Source organism: Dromaius novaehollandiae, chromosome W (genome assembly GCF_036370855.1).
Source record: "Dromaius novaehollandiae isolate bDroNov1 chromosome W, bDroNov1.hap1, whole genome shotgun sequence".
Classification (NCBI taxonomy): Eukaryota; Metazoa; Chordata; class Aves; order Casuariiformes; family Dromaiidae; genus Dromaius; species Dromaius novaehollandiae.
The window spans coordinates 21952822-21972679 of record NC_088130.1 but is presented as its reverse complement, the minus strand read 5'-3'; the positions used below and the strand labels follow the sequence as shown (position 1 = coordinate 21972679).

General features: G+C 37.2%; 1 protein-coding gene across 3 annotated transcripts in view; it reads left to right on the top strand.

Moving 5' to 3' along the window:
- Positions 1 to 19858, top strand: part of LOC112991247 (A disintegrin and metalloproteinase with thrombospondin motifs 19) — a 149331-nt gene extending 129473 nt beyond the window's left edge. For all 3 annotated transcript variants that reach the window (XM_064500944.1, XM_064500943.1, XM_064500945.1), the window contains 2 exons: positions 15287 to 15464; positions 18549 to 19858. In XM_064500944.1, the coding sequence (XP_064357014.1) occupies positions 15287 to 15464; positions 18549 to 18700 (330 nt within the window). In that variant the 3' untranslated portion in view covers positions 18701 to 19858. The remainder of the gene's footprint in view (positions 1 to 15286; positions 15465 to 18548) is intronic.

Here is a 19858-nt window from a genome sequence, read left to right as displayed (position 1 = left end):
CTGAGGATAAACAAGTAGGTGGAGGAAGGGTGAAGTGAAATGTGTGTTTACAGGTCAACCTGACTTACGAAAGAAGTTCACGTTATTGTAGAAGTAACTCTCCAAAAAAAGACTTAAATGTCAACAGAATAGAGTGCTTTCAGGGCAGGTTTGGTGTAGTTTACTTTATGTAAGAAGCCACACAGATTTATTTTATTTATTTATTTATTATAATCTTGAGAACATCGGTGAAACAAATGAAGTGGGGCAGTATGAATTTTGAAAAGGAGAATAATTTGGAGAGATGATTAAGTTTTGAAAACAGTAATAAAAAGCATATGTTTGATAAGCTATTGTGTGGGAAACCTTTGGAGGGATTCAGCAGGGGTTAGTGGAGTCAAAACAATGGGCAAGGGAGCCGAATTTAGCAGCAGCCATTTGTAAGAAAGGAAGAGGTATAAAGCATATGTGTATAGGAGGCCAAAGAGGATAATGTGATATAAGTTCTAAAAAGAGATTTGGCTGTGGAAACTGGAAAGAAAGGATGCATTCAGTAGCTGCTAAAGAAGCAGCAGCAGAAACAAGATTTAAATAGTATGTATGTGTTAGACTAGAGAGGCAGAGGAGTCAAATGTAATATCTGGGATATGGTCCTAATGGTTGGGATGGTGATCGCTTTGCCTATAGTCTGAAGAAGAGAAAATGGGAATGAAGGGTTTATCTGATAAAGTTTTTCCAGCAAATCTCAAAGGATATTGGAAGCAACTGCTTAGTTTTTACACCAGTGAGTCCCAGAATGCATAGCTCATTCCAAATTATTTACGTAAGACAGACAGTACATACAGTGCCCTCTAGAAAGTGGAAAAAAAATCATCTCCAGCCGTTAGGGGGGAGACTGAGTAAACCCAACAGTTCACATAAAGATCTCCCAGTTGAGTGGGACAAAAACAGCTGTCAGTAATGAGGATTGTTCTTATTTTGTCCCTGTCAAAGAGGATGCAAAAATGGGGAAAGAGGAAAAAACAAATACATTTTTTGCAACCTGTTCAACATTGTGGGGCATTCCACCTTTAAACTGTGTGTTTAAACATTTAAACAAACACTGAATTTCCATAGTGGATAGACTCAGCAGATTTAGTCTCCTTCAATTAAAGCATAACGCATAGAACTTGGATATTATTAATGATATAATTGCACTGACAAGGTAATTAGCCTTACTTTTACTCTTTGGTTCCCAATCTAAAATTATTAGCTCTTAGAGATTCTGGGAATGGAAGAGTGCTGGCCACTTTTCAAAATATGACATTATTAATAGATTTATGGACAAAGAGATTATGTGACTTTTGTGAAATAATAGAAGTCAAAGTAATACTGGTCTCATGTTAATAACTTTTATATTAAGTTAATTATACAGTCAGTTTCCAGCAAATGAGCTATGCCTTTGTTTCAGAAATGAGGTATGAGCAAATCATATGGAAGCTGTCAATATAATCAAGTGAGACTGGGGAGTGTTTTGTTCATTTCCAGCTGATCCTGTAATATTAACATGATTTGTGTCAGGTGAAGCTTTCTTCTCGATCAGCTCAAATGTACTGTTGTGTTAGTTTCCTAGAAAAACAGAACAAGACCATTCTAAATAATAGGTGAAAGCACTGATAGACTGAGAAGGATTCTGAAAGTAGACATGACCCATTTTGTACATGCATAAATTCCTGCATGAGTGGGACACTGATATTTTTTTCGCACAGAAACCTGGTAGAACCTCTTTGCTGGTGTTCTGTTATTACTGATATGAGCCTCCTCAGGGTAAGTAAAGTTTTCAGGAGTGGCAAACTGGAATCAGAAGGTAATTTGGGCAGAGGCTGTATTGCCTCTGGAAATGCAATATCTGTAAGCAGGGTTATATTAGAAATATTTTAAGTTGTGTTGCATCAGTCGTTCGCCTCAGGATCAGAGCCCTGCTAGGCCCTATAGAAGAACGAAGCAAGAACAAGTAGGAACAAAAGGCGCGTACAATCCCCGCTGAAAGACGCTTACAATCTTATCTGACAAATGACATAGTAGGGGGAGAACTATATGATCAAATACATAATCTTTTATACATAAGTGCTGTGTAATTTAAAAAAAGAAACCATCTGATTGCTACTTTTTTTCCCCTTATACATGCTCTGAGAGGGTCCCAGGCGGAAGGTGCAGCCTGTCTGTATACATTTGATTTGAACATTCCCCTAAAGAAGTTAACGAGTGGGCTGGCAAGTGGGCACCCAAAGCAACCTTCTTCTGGAGTAAAAGGGATGATATAATGGAAAAAGAAGGGGAGCATATATGAAAAAGAGTCTATGGTAGTTAGCACAGGATGCCTGGAAAAGGGAAGCCAGTGACAGAGGCAAATACAGCCCCCAGGGGAAAGAAGAGATTCACTTACATAGTCACTAGTAAATTTGTACCTGAGAAAGAGTAACATGGATGAGTTCAGCAGTTGTATTGGATTGCTTTGGACTCTCCTAGTTTTAAAGAGAGGTTGTCAGGGAAACATGCTGAAATGCACACTAGGGACACAAATCGGTAGTAGTGAAAAGGTTAATTTGTAAGTCGTCTGCATAAGCATTGGCAGTTAGAAGGAGTCTAGGAAAGTCCACAAAAGAAGGAGGTCTGGAATATAACTGAGGAGACTAGGCAATTCTTACTGTCTGCTGGTAAAAATAAAATGAGAGAAATACTGCTAAAATAGAAAATTGAGAACTTCATAAATAAATAGATATTTCCTTCCATGTATACCCAGCAATATTTCAGAAATAAATATTGTTGCTATTAGCATTAGTACACAAACATAGATTTTGAACCTTTGAGCAGCTTTACAGATGTCCTAGACTGTCCTTCCAGCCACATCCTCTGTTCTAACCATAGCCTGCAACTTGAGCAAAGCAGCCTGGCTCCCATTTGCCTTAGCAATGTTTGTCACTCCTCAAAATTGACAGGAATGATTGAACTCTGGACTCTGGCTTATTTACTGATCTAAGACATCATCAAAACAAATTTCTATTTCTAGTGAAGCAGAAATTGCTCTGTGTGTTGGCATGAATTTTAAGAAATTAATCACTATGCAATTTAGTCCAATTTGTCTTAGGCTGGATAGACTGTAGTGATCCATGTTTTACACAGATGTTAAGTGATCTCTATTTTGCAGATTTTTTGTTGCTGACATCTGTCCTCCTACTTCTGTAATTACTTTCTGTAACAACAGCTTGTCTCATTGTTTTGTTTTTTTGTTTTTTGGGGTTTTTTTTGAACTGCCAGATTTGGAGAATACACTAGATATTTTAATGGTGTACTGGATTCAGATATCTAAACTATCTATTGATCCTAGTGATTTGACACCTTTCTTTACATAAAAATGACTACGTTCAAAGAAATTATTCTTCCTACATCCTCACACTGAAAAGTGGGAGTGTGTATGTTTGGCAGTCTGAAAACTGCTGATGTTGCACACGAACATTAACAGCCCATTTCAACCATGGTGAATATGGAGTTCATAGTCTTGAGTCCAGAAACTGCATATAGTCAGATTTCCAAAATGGTTTTTTATAACAAAGACATTTTAAAAAATCTTCTGACTATTGAAGATGAAGTGAAAATTGGAATGTCTAGGCAGTAAGGATATTTTTCAAGCATTCTTTAAAAATGAAAATTAATTCCTCTCCAAAATAAAGCTGAGATGTTTGCATAAGAAATAGATTGGTCATACAAGTTACTGTCAATTTAGTAAGTTCTTGGAACAGCTTTTTTGGACCTACTGGTAGAAAGGCTTGTCCTAATTCACTGAGAGTAATACAAAGGTATTGCTTCAGGGAGAAAGTTTGGTTAAACTTTTAAGCACCATGACATTTACTTAACGTCTTCACAGAGGGAAAATTGTATGTATGAACCTGTATTGCAACATTAAGCTTTGATACTGGATCTTATTTTCAAAAAGGAGTTTGAGATTACCCTCAAGGGAAAAAAATTAGCAAATTAGAATCAGTGTGGAATCTGTTTAAAAAATACCGCAGCTATAATTATCAGAGCTAGAAGTACTAACTGATAGCATGCCTTCAAGCAACTGTTAGTCTTTCTGCTACAAAGAAGATAGCAGGAGCCTACTTGCTTGTTGTGAGTTCTACTCGTTGCTGTTTGTCAACATATAGACGTAATGATATCATGGAGCAGACACAACCAGGCAGATGGGACAAGTTTGCTCCTGATGGGAGATGTGTTTTGCAACTACAAAGGCAGAGGTCAGGCAGAAAGAGTGATAGCAGCTTTCAGTCACCTCCTTTGCCGCTGCCCGTTGTCTTCCAAATTATTCTAGTGCAGTCTTGACCAGGCCACTAAATACCAGTTCCCAGACTTTTCTGCTTGTGAGCCTTATAGTGTAAGGCCAGGCATTACGCTGCAGAGATCTTATAAATCCATGTGTGTGTATGTACATATATTTAAGTGAATAAAAGCAGAGTTGGGAATTCCTGAACAGAAGCAATGTCCTGTACCCAGGAGTTACCATATGCTCTCCCAGAAATGCCAGCCAAGTTTTGTTAAGGACCCCTGGGATCCTTGCACAGTGAGTCTTCTGGAAGGCTGATTCATAATTCACAAGTAGATAAATGATGTCTTAGCACTGAAATCTTTACCCTAACACTTTAAGAAACATCCATTACAAAGCAGATCCTTATAGCCTGTCTAGGGCTGTAGCCCCAAGTAGTAGTCTAGCGAATGAGGAAGGGTAATAACATTGAACACCCCTGCTGAATCCTTGTGCTAACGCTGATCTTAGCTCATTCAGATCCAGACTAAAAAGATTATTCTCAACAAGTGATTATAAGGTAGGGACTACATGGACCATCAAAATTTTGCAGTATCCCAAGGAGCTATGCTGAATTTATGTTCAGGGAAAAAAAAAATCAAATAATGTGACAAGGAAATAACTAAGAAAGAAGCTAATGGAATTAGAAGTAACATTGAGGTGGGGTACAGGGGAGAGGGGGCAAAGACAAACAAGAAAAGCCACTTCTGGTTTGTTTTCTCAGACTTTCACTCAACTGAAATAAATGTGTTGCATACATGTATATATAGTCTGTTCATCAGGATCTCCAGCCTCTTTACAATACGTGATGATGTACCTGGGGCTACATTCCCAGTATAAGGTAGTGTAGGTGTTGTCTCAGCTAAACAAACTGGAAAACACTGCAGTTTATCTGCCGTTATGTGGCTAGTCCCACAGTTGGGAACAGACCTCCAGTTCCCTGACACTTTGAACACCAAACCGTTCTTACAGCAACTTTTTTTTTTTCCAGTGTAGGCTTTGGCTGTGCGCATATATTACTGCATTTTTCTGTCTTAATGCTCTTTCTCACTTTTGCTTGGTGATACACATTAGACAAATAATTTCATCAGTCTATTCATGATGATGTCTAGAGTTTTCTTCTCCGATGGTTGACACCTTCTTCCAAACCTGCTAATGTGTACTGAAAGATTGAATTTCTCAGTCCAGTGCTGAGACTTAGTCCAATATGTGTTCTTTTGCCTGATGTGTCTCCATCTCCAACATCATCCATCTCCAAGACCATCCAAATGTTTTCCTCAGTCTCTCTGACTGTATGATTTGCCAATGCTTAAGTCGTTGAGCTGGTTCACTTGGGTTCTGTTAGAATTTATGCAAACCTTCTGCTTTTGTAGAATCTAGATTTTTTTTGTGTGTGTGTGTTGGATAACATTTTTCTTCCACGCATTTTTTTATCCTATCTTTCATGCAGTTAAGGTAAATAACACTGCTTCAGTTATTCATTCTTGAAATAAATTTGATTCTCTATGAAGTCCTTACCATTTTGTCACAGAAGTGTTTATAATTATTTCTTGTTTGCTGTTGATTTTGTGAATCTCATTTTTCACTATTTTCTAATGTCTCGTAACAGGACATTTTAAAAATATTTTTAAAAACATGATAGCTAATTTTTGAAAATGCATTTTGAAATAGTTTTAAATTTACATGCTATTTCTGACTAAAAAACAGAATCAGAATACCTTCTTAATATTATTCACCTACCAGTTTTAATGAATTACAGGGAATATTATTGATCTTTAAGTTTTGGAAGAAAGATTTGTTTTGCTTTATCCATGCTGTTTCAGTGCAGAAGGCTATTGTTCATAGGTTTATGTTTAATCTCTAGAGTTCCCTCATCTAGTCTTGCCACACGGACTTCCAATAGTGTTGACAGAGAACAGAGTTCACCCAAAAGTAATGGTCTATCTTTGTTAAATTTATCACAGTGTCACAACAGCTCGCATAGGTTAGCATCGTCTCCCTCTTGCCTCTCTGATAGCTCCCTCAGGACAGTCCTACTTTTGGGTGACCTCATCACACACAATGAAAGTGTTACATTTCAACATAACATAACAGTTAGAATCATTTTTTGGGAATCCATTTTCTTCCAGTGGTTGTATTTGTACATTTTGAAGAGAAAATTGACCGGTGGAAGTTTTGCTGATAATCTGTGAAACATTTTTCTACTTCATTTTCTGTTTCTATTTTAATGTTTTCTTTCAAAAGTAATGACCTTTATGTGAGTCGTAGTATTTCAGCCAAAAAAGTTCTTAAAGTTCAGTTTCCTCGTAAACTGTCAGGTTTTTTTTTAATGTCTTTCAAATCCATTTGGCTTAGGTACCTGCTATCGCTTCAGATCTTTGTGATTTAATATACAATAGATATAGTGAATGGAAATAAAATTATTGTTTGGGATGAGCTCTTTCATTTACTTATAACTGTACTGGAAAAAATTGAGAGCACTGCATGTCATAATGCTATTTAAAGGCAAATACCTAACTTTATGTTGCACAGAACAGTTTTTTGGACATAAATTTATTTCTGAAAAGTAAATACATAAAACAATAGAAGCTTTGGGAAGAGAGAGGTTTCTTGGAGCTTTTTCTTTCCTATGACATTTTGTTTATGTTCTTTGTGGATTCTTTGACTTGTCTTTTCATTAGAAATGCCATAATCCTTTAATTACATTTTTGTGCTGATGAGCTAGGCTTTTCCCTGAAAGGTACAGAGCAGCAGGCAGGCACTGTAATATATGCTAACATTAAATTATGTATTCAAAGGCTAATATTTGAAATTACTTTGAGAGTTCATTTTCATCAGACCACAGCCACATACTCCAATAAATTTTAGAGAAAAGAGGAATGTAATTATGAGGACTTCAAATCTAGCTTCTTTCAGATTGTCATATTCTTGATTGCACATCCAATAGCTATCATCTATGGAAAGTCATCTTTTGACACACAGAAGACCACACAGTAGTGTCTCAGATACGAAAGTGTGAGATATAATGTCTGCTTTATCACTGAGCATTAATGGCAGTAATATATGCAATATGTTGCATATATGTGTGGTGTCTTTTTTTTTTTTTAAAAAAAATCAACTGCTGGCAATATAGAGTCTAATTCACTGAGTGTGAATCCTCTTACACAGATACAAGTTGCACCTGAATAACTGATTTTATCACATGGCTTGAACAAATAATTGTTTCCTTCCAGTTTATTTGCTGACACACTTTAAAAACAACAGAAGGCCTTAGGCAAACACTTAATATTGCTTGAATTGTAAAATATCTGTAGAGTCACTGAGATTAAGCCCCAGTTCTGTAAAAGTGCTGTTGAGTGGAGTTGTTTCCTTGGCTGGAGGTAAAGATGCTAAAGAAATAGTCTTCCTGAGGTTTTCTTCCACTTTCCTCCTTTCAAAATATCACAACCAACACAGATCTATTTTAATACAAAAAAAAAAAAAAAAAAAGTTGAATATTTGGTTTCTGCTGTGTGTATATATACACACATTCTTTAAAGACTCTGAAGGACAAAGACAAGTTAGAAAACTGGGAAAATAAAAATTAAGGCTTCACATCACTGAGAAGCATGTAAATAATCTTATGTTTGCCCTATAGATGCCTGATAGGCATATACACAGTAATGGTCTTCAGTCGACTTAGTGTATCACAGGGCCAAGATGCATTTAAGCTTAAACAGGAACATACGTTTAGCTAGGTGTCTTTAACCGAAAGAAAAGAGATAAAAATGTGATGGTGAAAGTGTTGGCTTGTGTTATGGACCAATTGCCTAACTCACTTTTTCACAGAAAATTCAGGCTTGTCCTGAAATTTAAGTGTTCTTTGAGGCTATATTTGTTTATAGTCAGTAAGTATGAATGTCTCTCCTTTTTACAGTAGAATGCTACAGCACTGTAGAATATTGATGTATTGTGTCAAAATTCACCAGCTTATCTTTTTGTAAAATCCAAGGGCATTCAAGTGTCAAATACTATCAAACAGTTTGTCTGAGGTCTCAGACAAGAATAAAGAATTGATTTTTCAGGAGGAGAAATGTACTAAAAACGGTCTGATTTAAACTTGTATGTGCTTTTGTGTTAAATGTAGATTTATAGAAAGCCTAAATACAAAATTGAGAATATATGGAAAGTAAAGTCCATCTTGTACTTTGTATAAAATGTATAGAGTAACCTTACTTCCTATAGTTACTGCAGTATTCCAACTATTCTATGTGTTTTGACGTAGATAATTTATTGTAGGAGGAAAATGCTGATACCTTCCTTGATTCAGGGGGCAAGTGAGGGACTATAGTACAGTTTGTTGTTTTTGTGAATCAAAATTGTCATACATAGAATTCTTTCAGCTTTATTCTCAAGTGTTAACCTTCACTTTGAACTTTCGAGGAACTTCTTAACTTAGTATCTGGGGGCATGGAGGGATGATAGGTCCATAATCAGACTTCTGTTTGTGGGGAAAAGGAAAACCTACATGGTAGTGGCTTGGAACAAACTCTCAAGCTTGGATTGCCAGGGGAGAAATTTTCATATGCTAGCCTAGCAAAAATGATTTTTTTTGGTCATCTCTCTAATAATCATATTACACCAAATGCCTTATGGTTTTTTGGCATTCAAATTATACTCATAAATTTTCAGTGGCTTCTTGTCATTACCAAAGACAGTTTTCCTTACCTTCCACCAAATGATGTAATTGATCTCTGTGAGAAGCTAAAAATGATTAAAAAAAAAAAAAAAAAAAGTCCAATCAGAATCAGGGTTCCCTTCATTACAGCCCCATCCCTAGTCCAACTTATCAAAGGTGAGCCAGGGCTTGTGTCTGTCTTCCTTTCAAATGTTATCTCTTTTGAACAGTTATCTAGTGTTAATGAATACTCGAGAATGAAGAGCTGAAAATAAAAAAGGGGGAAAAAAAGAAAAGAAGGAAGAAAGGAAATAAGAATACTAAAAAAAGACAAATGAAGCTGCTGAACTTAGAGACCAACAGCAGAATTTTTTCAGCTAAACTTAGCACAAGTTCTGAAATTTAAATTTGGCATCTGCATACCGAGGTGTTGGGTGTGTCAGAAATGAGAGAGACAGAACAACCTTCCTGGAAATGATGCATGGGAGAACTCAGGCTCCATCTTATGTTTGGATCCCTTAGTCTCTTTTTTTGTGTTAGCTGTACTATTCACCAATGCCTTTATAAAAAAATAAATAGTGCATAAATAAGCTGCAGATGATTTGCTTTGTTTAGCAACCTTTAAGAATATTTTTAAACTCAGTTTAAAGCCTTTGTTGAAAGCAATTACACCATTTTACCTACTACCTGCCTTCAAAAGCAAACTTTATAAAATACAAGGTTAAGCAAAAAGATTGTGAGCATGTACACTAATATTTTGCTAATGCTTGAATGCTTGCTCTGTTGTTTCACGCTTGCTTTATTAGAAAGTTGAAACTGCTTAAATGCTGGAAGTGACAAACGTATACATAAATGATTAGGAATGCTCTGCTAATAATTTCCAGTAGAAGTCATCATTGAGTTTCCTTATGAGAACATCACTCTCCACTTTGAATGCTACTTAGACTTGTAAAAACTTTTTATTGAACAACCCATTTATTCTTGAAAATAAATTGTCCAAGTCAATTCTGTTAACATTGTCACAGATTGAGTTTTTCATTGTGGATTGTATCGGTCTCTGCAATGATTGCCTCTTGGCTTGGCAGAAAGATAGGTTTTGACCGTTACTGTCTGCCAGTGACAATTTTTCCCTTAATTTAGGAATTCCTACTTCTTACAAAGGCCAGCTGGAAACAACTAAGGCATTACAGCACCTTCCTCAGCTGTTGGCCATGGGAATATGTATTCTCTCCAGAATATATATCTTTGGCAGGGAAGAGAAAGAAGGAATCCTGGGTAACTGGTGTGCATGCCAAGTGTGAGGATTGTTATATTTAACGCCTAGCTATCTGTCCCTGAAACTATGTCTAAAAGAAGTTCAAAAGTAGGACAAAATTCAAATAGGGCGGATAGTTTTTGTTTGAAAGAAAGAGAAACTTCAAAAAAAATAGCTGTTAACTATATTTATCCAGGAATCTTTTGTAATCTTTAACAGGAATGTTTTACATGTCTTGCTGCTTGAACGGTTTTACAGTACCTTTAGGACTGTGTCCAAAATGCACAGATTAACAGCCACATAAAAAAAACTCTGGCTGCATATTAGAACATTTAGTCTAAACCTACAAACACAGTTGTCCTGCGGGAATTTTTGCTAATCAGTTACATGGCCTTAAAATGTAGGTCATCTGAACAGTCAGAAATGAAAAGTAGTGGACCACCACAACAATAAGGAATAGCATATAAAAGTGTAAAATTTGGGAGAAGGGGAAGAAGATCTATAGAAAAACACTCTCCATTTGCTAGTAATGAAAACAAGGAGTCGAAATTAATCTGAGATGTGCTTAGTCTCTGCAGGTTGCTGCACATTGGTTTGGAGTGGGTGTTTGCTGTAAATTTTATATATTTTGTATTTATAAAATCATGTAAAACAATCAATTTTGGCAGACTGGATTGCTTTCTGACTAAATTCACTGATGAATATGTAAAGGTGAAGTATTTTTATTTGCTGTAGGTTGAAAATCTTCTGCAGTTTTAAATATGGAAACTGCAGAAGTATACAGAAGCTATGCAGTTTTAACTGCATGCCAAAACTGCTGCCTAAAATGTGACACCTGCAGATATAGCGAGTGTTATTTGCCTCTGGTTGAATATTTTCAAGGAGAGCAAATCCAAAAGTGGGTCAAGCTTAAGAGAGAGTTTGGGAAAACTTTGCCTCAGCTAGAGTGCAGATGTGCCTATGCAGTCAGGTGAGTGCCAAAATGAGGGTCAGGGCTATCGCTCTGAGTTGCAGCTAGCTGGTTTGCAGGAACTGCAGAGTCTTCTAGTGATATTGGACTAAGTTCATACCCTTGCACAGGCAAAAAGGGAAATACTATGAGTGCCTTATATTCTCCAATATTCAGTGGCTGCGCACAGTTATGCCAGCAGTTGGCTGGTGCGTTTGTGGCACGGGGTCAGGTATGAGACCCCTTAGTGGAGACAACCTGAACTGTTGTGTAGCTGTTTGTGTAGCTAGCAAATACAACTGCTAGCCAGTTGGCAATGGCTGTGAGGTGCCATACCTGAGATATATGTTCCCAAATTTCATGCAAATAAAATAGAATATCTGAACTTTTTCATTTTATTTTGAAGTGCTGTTAAAATGACTGTCTAGAAATAGTTCTTCTGCCCTATGTGTATCTGCTCCAACTGTAGATTTTGCTAATAAATATTCTATTTCATATGACTAGAATGTGGCAGAGATGACATAGACACAGTAAAGTGACCTGAATTTTTTTCTGGCGCATAGATAGTCAGTAGAAATGTTAAATTAATTCTGAATTTAGATTCCATGCTGCTGCTGATGTTGTTTGAACAAGGAAGAACAGCTTCATTGCCAGATCTCTGGTTGAGTTTAAAACACTAGCAATTTTGAAAAGTCTCTTTTTACTTTTAAACCAATCAACCTGGCTTTGAAAGTTTAGAGTGCAAATCAGCTTGGTAGCCCTGCCTCTTGATGGTTTTACCCAATCACCTTTCAAGCCTTAATAAAAGTTCCCAGAGTTATAAATTAATGCGAAGTTAAATATTAGTACATTTTTTTTTTTGGGGGGGGGGGGGGCGAGGAGGAGACAGGTGACTCATTTTATTTCTTGTTTTGCCACATATTTCCCGTGTCACCTGAGACATGTCATCTCATTATCCTTTAGACTCAGTTTCCTCCTCTGAAGTTGGGGTGATATTAAGGGGTCATGCAAGACTAAAATTATGTTTGCAGATTTATATATCTTTGAATAGAAAACTACGGTAATGCTTCATAGAGCTCTTTGAGATACCCAACAAAGGGCACCATTATGCAAAATACAGTGGCTCGATCACTAAGGGGATGTTAATTTTCTGACTGAGTTGTTAATGCCAAAATCTTGCTAAATTCTGTATAGAAATTCAAGGCCTAAACAGCAATTACCTCAGAGAGAAATCTGTCTACTTGTTGCATATTGTCTCAATTGCAGTCATTTGAAGCATTCCAGCCAGAACTCATTTGATATAAATAAGATGTGGCTGCTGGCACAGTGTTTTCCAGAAAGGCACCTACATATGTAACTTGTTCTCCATTAACAATTAGCAGCTAATCCATTGGAGCCCAGTTTGACAGCAGAAATCCAGTGGTTTCAAATCGCATTCTCACTTCCTTCCACTGCTCCCAACTGCTAGGTTTCATTTGCTTATTTTAGGATAGCCAAAGGTTAGGCGCAGAGAAATTATTTTCAAGGGATTGTATGCATCAGATCCACCTTACCTGTCCTCCTTCTCTGTAATTGATAAAAGAGGACACATGCATGTTACAAGTTCACACAAAGTCCAGCTTTGTTTATTTAATAAACAGGAAAAAGTTTTACCAAAGAGAAAAAAAATATATACTGCATGCAAAATTATTCTAAACTAGTATCACTGTGATAATCTTTAGAGTCAATATACTGTCATCTTCCAATTGTTCTCTGCTTTATGGTTTCTTAATTTTGCTATTCTATTGTCTCTCTCACTAGTCCATCAAAATATACTAATGAAATTTGCCTGAAACTATGGAGAGAAAAATCCAAGAAGTGACTGGAATTTTGGCAAGATTAAAATCAACAATGTTCTGGCTGTTGGTGATTAAATTTGGGGGTGTATATATGCAGTAATATATGCTTATCATCTATAATGTTGGTCATTATAGGAAATGAGACTATTTTTAGATGCACAGGAGAAAGGCATAGAATTCAGGAAAAGGGATTCTGTTGAGAGTCTTTTTCTCATGCAGTTTAAATGCAGAGTACAAAATTCAAAGTTCATGAGAGACTTCTGCTTTGAAAAGATTTCAGTGCTAGCTGGATTTACTCCTATAATCGGCATATTGGGTCATATGTGAAGTTGTGGTTGCTATTGAAAAGAAAATTGTGTATTCTTCATTGAATGTCTGTGTATGCCTTGGACCATGCAGGCTGTGTCTGATTAAATTTGCAAATAATTATAACAGCTTTGTTGACTTTGTGGGGTTACTCCTGATTTATATCAGTGAGAACAGAAGTCCACTTCTGGTCCGCATCAAGTCCACTATAGGATGCCAATGTTTAATTTCATGTGGCTATAAGCTGGAGTGTGCTTTGAACCCTGTTCAGTCACTTCTGAGAACACCCTTCAAGTGTATATCCTAGTCTCTCGTAACTCTTTCGGAGTGAAACATGTCTCACCACTCTTGGGTTACATGTTTGGGTGGGAGCTCTCTGTTTCCCATTCGGCACATGTAAATTTTTCCTCCAAATAACAGTGTTTAAAATGTCATCCAGAAGCACATAGATGACATGTAAAGGGTAAAAACTCTACACTCAAATGTTACTGTTTCTTTGGAGGCTTGGTATATTCTACTTCTCCAACTATCTGCATCTTCATGTAGGGTGGTAGGGGAGCTTCTGTCGTTATAGCACCCTCTCCTTGGCTCTCGCTTCCTGGCTCTCGCTTCCTCGCTCGCTCTCGCTTCCTCGCTCGCTTCCTTTCGCTCGCTCTCTCTCTCTCTCTCTTTCTTCAATGCTTTTCCAGGTATTTCTTGAAACTTCCCAATTCCCATTTTTGCTTTGGCTCGTATGTTTAAAATTTTACATGGCCCTTCCAAAAATGTGTGTTTTTACTGGCAGTTATAACATCAGACTAGCCACTTGGTATACAGAGGAGAGGACTATGCAAGGCAGTGAGGAATCAGGCATACTGTTGACATATATATATTACCACTTGACTTGGGAATTGATTTTCAGGGCATACTGATATGGAATCCAGAACATCTGGTGGAAATGTTTTGAGAATATTTATGAAATTAAAATTTGCTAGACTAAAAGTGCTGTCAGGATTATGCATATGGCAGTGGCATGGATTTGCAGCCAATGCTCATATCATGAAATACAAGAAATTAAAGTAATATTTCAGGATGTTCTCTGTTGTAAATTTTTTCCAAAACTAAATGGAATTTGTAGTTACATGAGTCAAAATCACTAGCATGTAGGAACAAATTACAATATATAATTTTTTGCAATGAAATTGTAGTTAAAGCAATGGTGCTGGACAAATAATACTTTGTGCTGTGAAATTTTGTTCATAAAATGTCAGTGAAGAGGAAAGGGTATATTTCCTTGGTCCAGAATAGGTTTCGTATGTATTTGTGAGGCACTGCCCAAGTTTCCTTCCCAGGATATTATCTTACAGTGATAGAAGCAGAAAGTTACCATTGTTAGTGTTTTACAGTTTTCTTTTCTCACCTCATTCCCTGCGGCAACAAGATGGGAAGGTTGATTGAAGGCCGGGCAGCATCTCGCACATCGTGTGTGCTTCATCTGTGGGAGATGCATGAAAACTTGAAGATGTGAAGGAAAAGCAGGAGGAGGCATCACTGCTTAATGCAAAGAGCAGTGGCAGGAGGAGTAATGGCTCGTTACAATAAGCTGCTCTCCTCAGTGTCTCTGAGTCTTTCTTTTTTGCCCATCACTCTCACTGACATTGACTCATAAGAGTAAATTAAGAACTAGAAAGAGGAGAACAGCCCTTGCTCTGTTTGGGCACATCATTGCACTTCAGTCTCATCACTGGCTTTGCAGAACAGGCCTTGACAGCAACAGGAAGCTGAAATCAGTGCTTCAGTGATACTGCCAAATGTTTTGTGCTTTTTAATTGATTTTCTTTTAGGCAACTGGGCGGAAAGCAGAAATCTTGGGTTACTGATAACTGAAGTAACTGCCATTGACGTCAGCCGGATTGGCATTGTACCTTCATGTTTACAGGGAAAAATTCCTTTCCAATGACTGTCTGTGCTCTGTGCTTTCCAGTGCTCTGTTACCTGTGGCAAAGGAATGCAGTCCCGAGTCATCCAGTGCATGCACAAGATCACAGGAAGGCACGGCAACGAATGTTTTTCCTCTGAAAAGCCTGCAGCCTACAGACCCTGTCATCTTCAGCCCTGCAATGAGAAAATCAATGTTAACACAATAACATCACCCAGGTTAGGTAAGCAATTAAAATACCACATTTCTGCTGTGCATTACTTTTTTAGTCTTCTTTCTCTGCCTGGAGTAATGATGGTCCCAGTCTGAGAACATGGAAGTGGGACTCAGGAGATGCAAATTGTTTCCAAATACTTATCTCTCTGTCTCAGTTTCCCAGTGTCTCTATCAGAGACAGTGCCTCAGAAGGTTAAAGCATTTTGTTTTCCAAGGAAGGACCATATTATGGGACTATATTATATTATGGATTCAAAACATCTTAGATGAAAATATGTTTGTTTTAGGCCTAAGAATTTATTTCATATATATTTGTTCACTCCATTTTATCAAACATTTCTAAAGTAGTAAAATTCCTGGTTTTCTCTTTAAAAGTTCATAAATATTCTCATAGTCTTCATGAGATCAAGGAGACCCTTATTAGAGGAATAAATATAAATAGTTCTTTTCACTTGTCTTTAACTCAGATTTCTATACTCTATGTCTGATGCATTAGGGCATGCAAAAGAAAATTGCGATTGTGAAGTGATTTGCTGTATTAAATTCAGTGAGTTCCTCTGGATCTCTGTTGCTCTTAAAGGAATTATGTTACTGCGTAAGCACAGAGCTGTTAATTCTGTTAATTGTCATTTCCTACTGGAGAGTTGATGATGGTCTTATCATTAGCTCCCTGAAAGGTTACTCTGCTCCTTGAGCATGATTGGGGCATATTCAAAGGCTTGCTGTAGGACAGCATACCCTTTCCAGATGATTTTCCAGAGCCGTTAAGATAAACCCTCCTGTCAAATAGATTACTCCTGCGTGGAAAGCAAGTCTAATGTTTCAGGCTGTGTGTAATCCTTCCTTTGAGCCAGTGAAGTGTATTTCTCTTTGAAGTTTTTAACCCTTAGACATTTCTGTGCTGTAGTCATTGTTTCAGTTTGCTGGATGAGATGGCAGCTGTTGCTTATGGCCCTCTTCATCTGCTATTTCACTGTTATAAAGTTGCCCTTTGCATTTTACCTTGCTTTGTTCAACTGATCTCTCAGAAGCGAGAGGCCATTGCTGCATCACTGGCACTCTGCATCCAGGGAGGTAGACGCAGCTTTGTGTTGCAGAGCAAAACAAACCAGAGTTTTATAGGAATAAATGTAACTTCAGACTGCTTAAAATTTGACTTAATTTGAAGTGCCACAAAAAGGGTTTGGGCTATTTTGTCCAAGTAGAAGGGATTATGTAGCACTGATGTTAGTAATCTGCTATGCTTCTCTTCAGTATAAGGATTGTTTTGGCCTCCAGGTCTATTCCTCTTACGCAGTACAGATCCCCTGGATTTGGGGGTACCACTAGTGGAAGTTGATGTGGATTGTGTCATCTATTTCTACTTCTTTTTTCTTACAAAAAAACTCATTTTCTCTTTCCTTTTTTTAAAGAAATGAGAGTAACTCAAATAATCCCTGAGACTGATTTTGTCAATTCTGTGTTTATAGTGATTTTTGGAGACTCTTTCTCGTGTCCTGTTTTTCCTTGTTTTCCCATATTCTGTGTATGTCCTGCAGATTGAATAAGTGAATGTGCTAAGATCCAAATTTGGCACCCGGGTCCTTCTGTGATAAGCACTGTAAAAGGACTTGTTAAGTGAAACAGGTGGATGGGTGAACAGCTGGCTTCAAAAGAAAAGAGGCAATACAAATGAAAATAAGCCTGTTTTGTGCAACAGGAAGAATAGCCAGATTTCTAAATCTGAATGTTCATGATTGCTGGAGAGAACGTGGGCAGAGTGAACGAAGTGGTGGCTTTTTGGTCTTGTATGGTATTCTTCTCATTTTTAGAAGGTTTCTGAGAAAGAAGTTGGCAGGTAGGGATTCCTGGAGTTAGAAAGTGGTAATAGAGTATTAATAGAACAACCTGAATAGCTGGGTGAGGATAAGCTATTGAAAGACATGGTGGTAAGGCCTGACTTTGACATGGAGGAGGAACGATCCATTGGAGTGACTAAAAAGAGGGTAATGCAGTCAGGCAATTGGACTCAGAAGATAATTTAAAAATCAACATTCGGATGTACTTTAAAAGAAGAGAAAAAGTAGGAAATACACAGTATCTGTGCATCTGAGATGCAAAAATGAGATAATTGGGCTACTGGACAAGTGTATTGACCTGTTGCTGAAATCTGCTCTGTACAGATAGTGATTCTGTACTGTAAGTTTCATTTTTCTGGATAGAGTAGATTTGCTTTACTAAGTGTAGCACAGGACTTTCTAACTGTCTTCAAACCTTGGTGCTTATAAGGATGCCTCATAGTGTGGCACCTGTAGTGTTCAAGCTAGCGAGACAATATATTTGGGTCCCTTTGATCTAAGGGGCCGGACAAAATTAAAGGTCTAGTAGATTGTTTCACTTACAGAGAAAAATTAGGGATGTCACTGTGTAGTTTTATTCAATTTCCATTCATTTGCAAGACGGCACAAAGTCTTGATATCTTGTGCACCAAGTTGAATTGGAAAACAGACAGCAGTCTCCTTGCTTTAGTTCCATACCTTTTCCTACCTGCCCCTGATTTTACAAAAATATTTTTTAAAATCCCTTTATAGGCATAACTGAGAACCACTTTCTAGCATCATTCAAGCTGAGGCCTCCTCTTTTTCCAGTGGTGGCCTCTGTCTCGGTCCGAGTGCTGCTTCGTTGGAGCTGCCGCCCCAGTGCTACTGTACTGGAGCTGGCTCTTGTGCCCCCACCCCAGTCCAAGCCGCTGCCCTGCGATACTTGGAGTCTGGAGCTGTTTTGTGCTCATCCTTGTGCAGCACAGAAACACGGGTTTACTCCTCTCCTGAGTTTCAATGCAACTTGCTCTAATCTATAACAGTAAACTGTTTTCAAAAATTCTATTATTTCAAAAATTCTACTGTTTAAAATATTGACAACATTATATTCAGGATTTTTCCATTCTAATGAGGATTCTTTTTTCTTTTGTTGAAATCTGAACTATGTTATTCTCCTTTTCCATCCATGGATACACTTCTGGTGTCCTTTCCACCTTTGCTACCTGATCCTTCACTAATAAGTGTAACGCTTAGTTAAGTGTATTTGATCTTTTTTTGTTGTTGTTTCACAGCTGCTTTAACCTTCAAGTGCCTGGGAGACCAGTGGCCTGTGTACTGCAGGGTGATACGAGAGAAGAACCTCTGTCAAGACATGAGGTGGTATCAGCGTTGCTGTGAGACATGCAGGGACTTTTATGCGCAAAAAATGCAACAAAAGAGTTGACCTTGGTCAGGCTGGCTGGCTGGCTCTCAGCTCTTTGCAATCTTATTATTTATAAACACATAAACACATAAACACACACACACACACACACACACACACACACACACACACACACACACACATACAGACACACACACACACACATGCTTCTTCAGACCAAATATTATCAGATTACATATAATTTAATCAAATTAATTTATTTTTGCCTGCCAGACATCCTTTATTGTTTTGGTTAGACATCCTACTTGTTTTATCCTCTGAGGTTTTCATAATTAATTTTTATATGAACAATTTTGGATACATTTATCAGAATTAAAAAAATAATAATAATTAGTATTTTAAATGTTTATTTTCAGTAGGGGTCGTCTCTCTGTTGCCAAAAAAAGCCATCATGTTATCTTGAATTTATTTTAATTTAGCTGAATAGTTTTGCTGTATATGGAAATAAAGCCCTTTTTAATTTTATTATATTTTTGGCATTCAGAGTCAGAATGATCTTGCGTATTTTGCAACAGATGTTGAGGTGAGTAAGCTAACATTATTGAACAGGTTATTACAGAATGTATTGTGAAATCAGTTCATTTGATTTAGAAACATACTGTAGGAGAGAATCTACTGTAACTTGTAACCTATTATAAACAGGAAAATCAAAATAGCTAAGTAGGGATTTTGATCATTCTCATGGACACATACTTGAACACAAGTATTGAATCAATGAAACACTGTAGAGATTTACACTGAATCACTGTTGCACTGTTCGAGGTAGTGTAGAGAAATGCAGTCCTAGAACTTGTACCATCCTATGAAACCACGTATGTACTGTTTTAACATGTCACTTGATTTTAAACGTTTTGAAAGAAAAGACCCATGCCCCTCTATACCTTTGTGTGTCCTTTTGCAGTTTTACAAACGAGGAGTCCTTCCTCCTGCCACTTGTATGAGTTAATCTGTTAAACATTTTCAGTTCTCTGTTGATGACTTAGAAAATAGCTTTGTAATACTACTTTAGTTTTATCTTTGTTTTATGAAAAAGTCTTTATAAAAATAAAATGTTTTACAGTTTTGTGAAACGTTATGAAACAGCTAAAATTTTCCTTATGAGAAAATACTGTACATGATTCACATGATTTTTACATTTTCAATAAAAAGTAAAGCTTC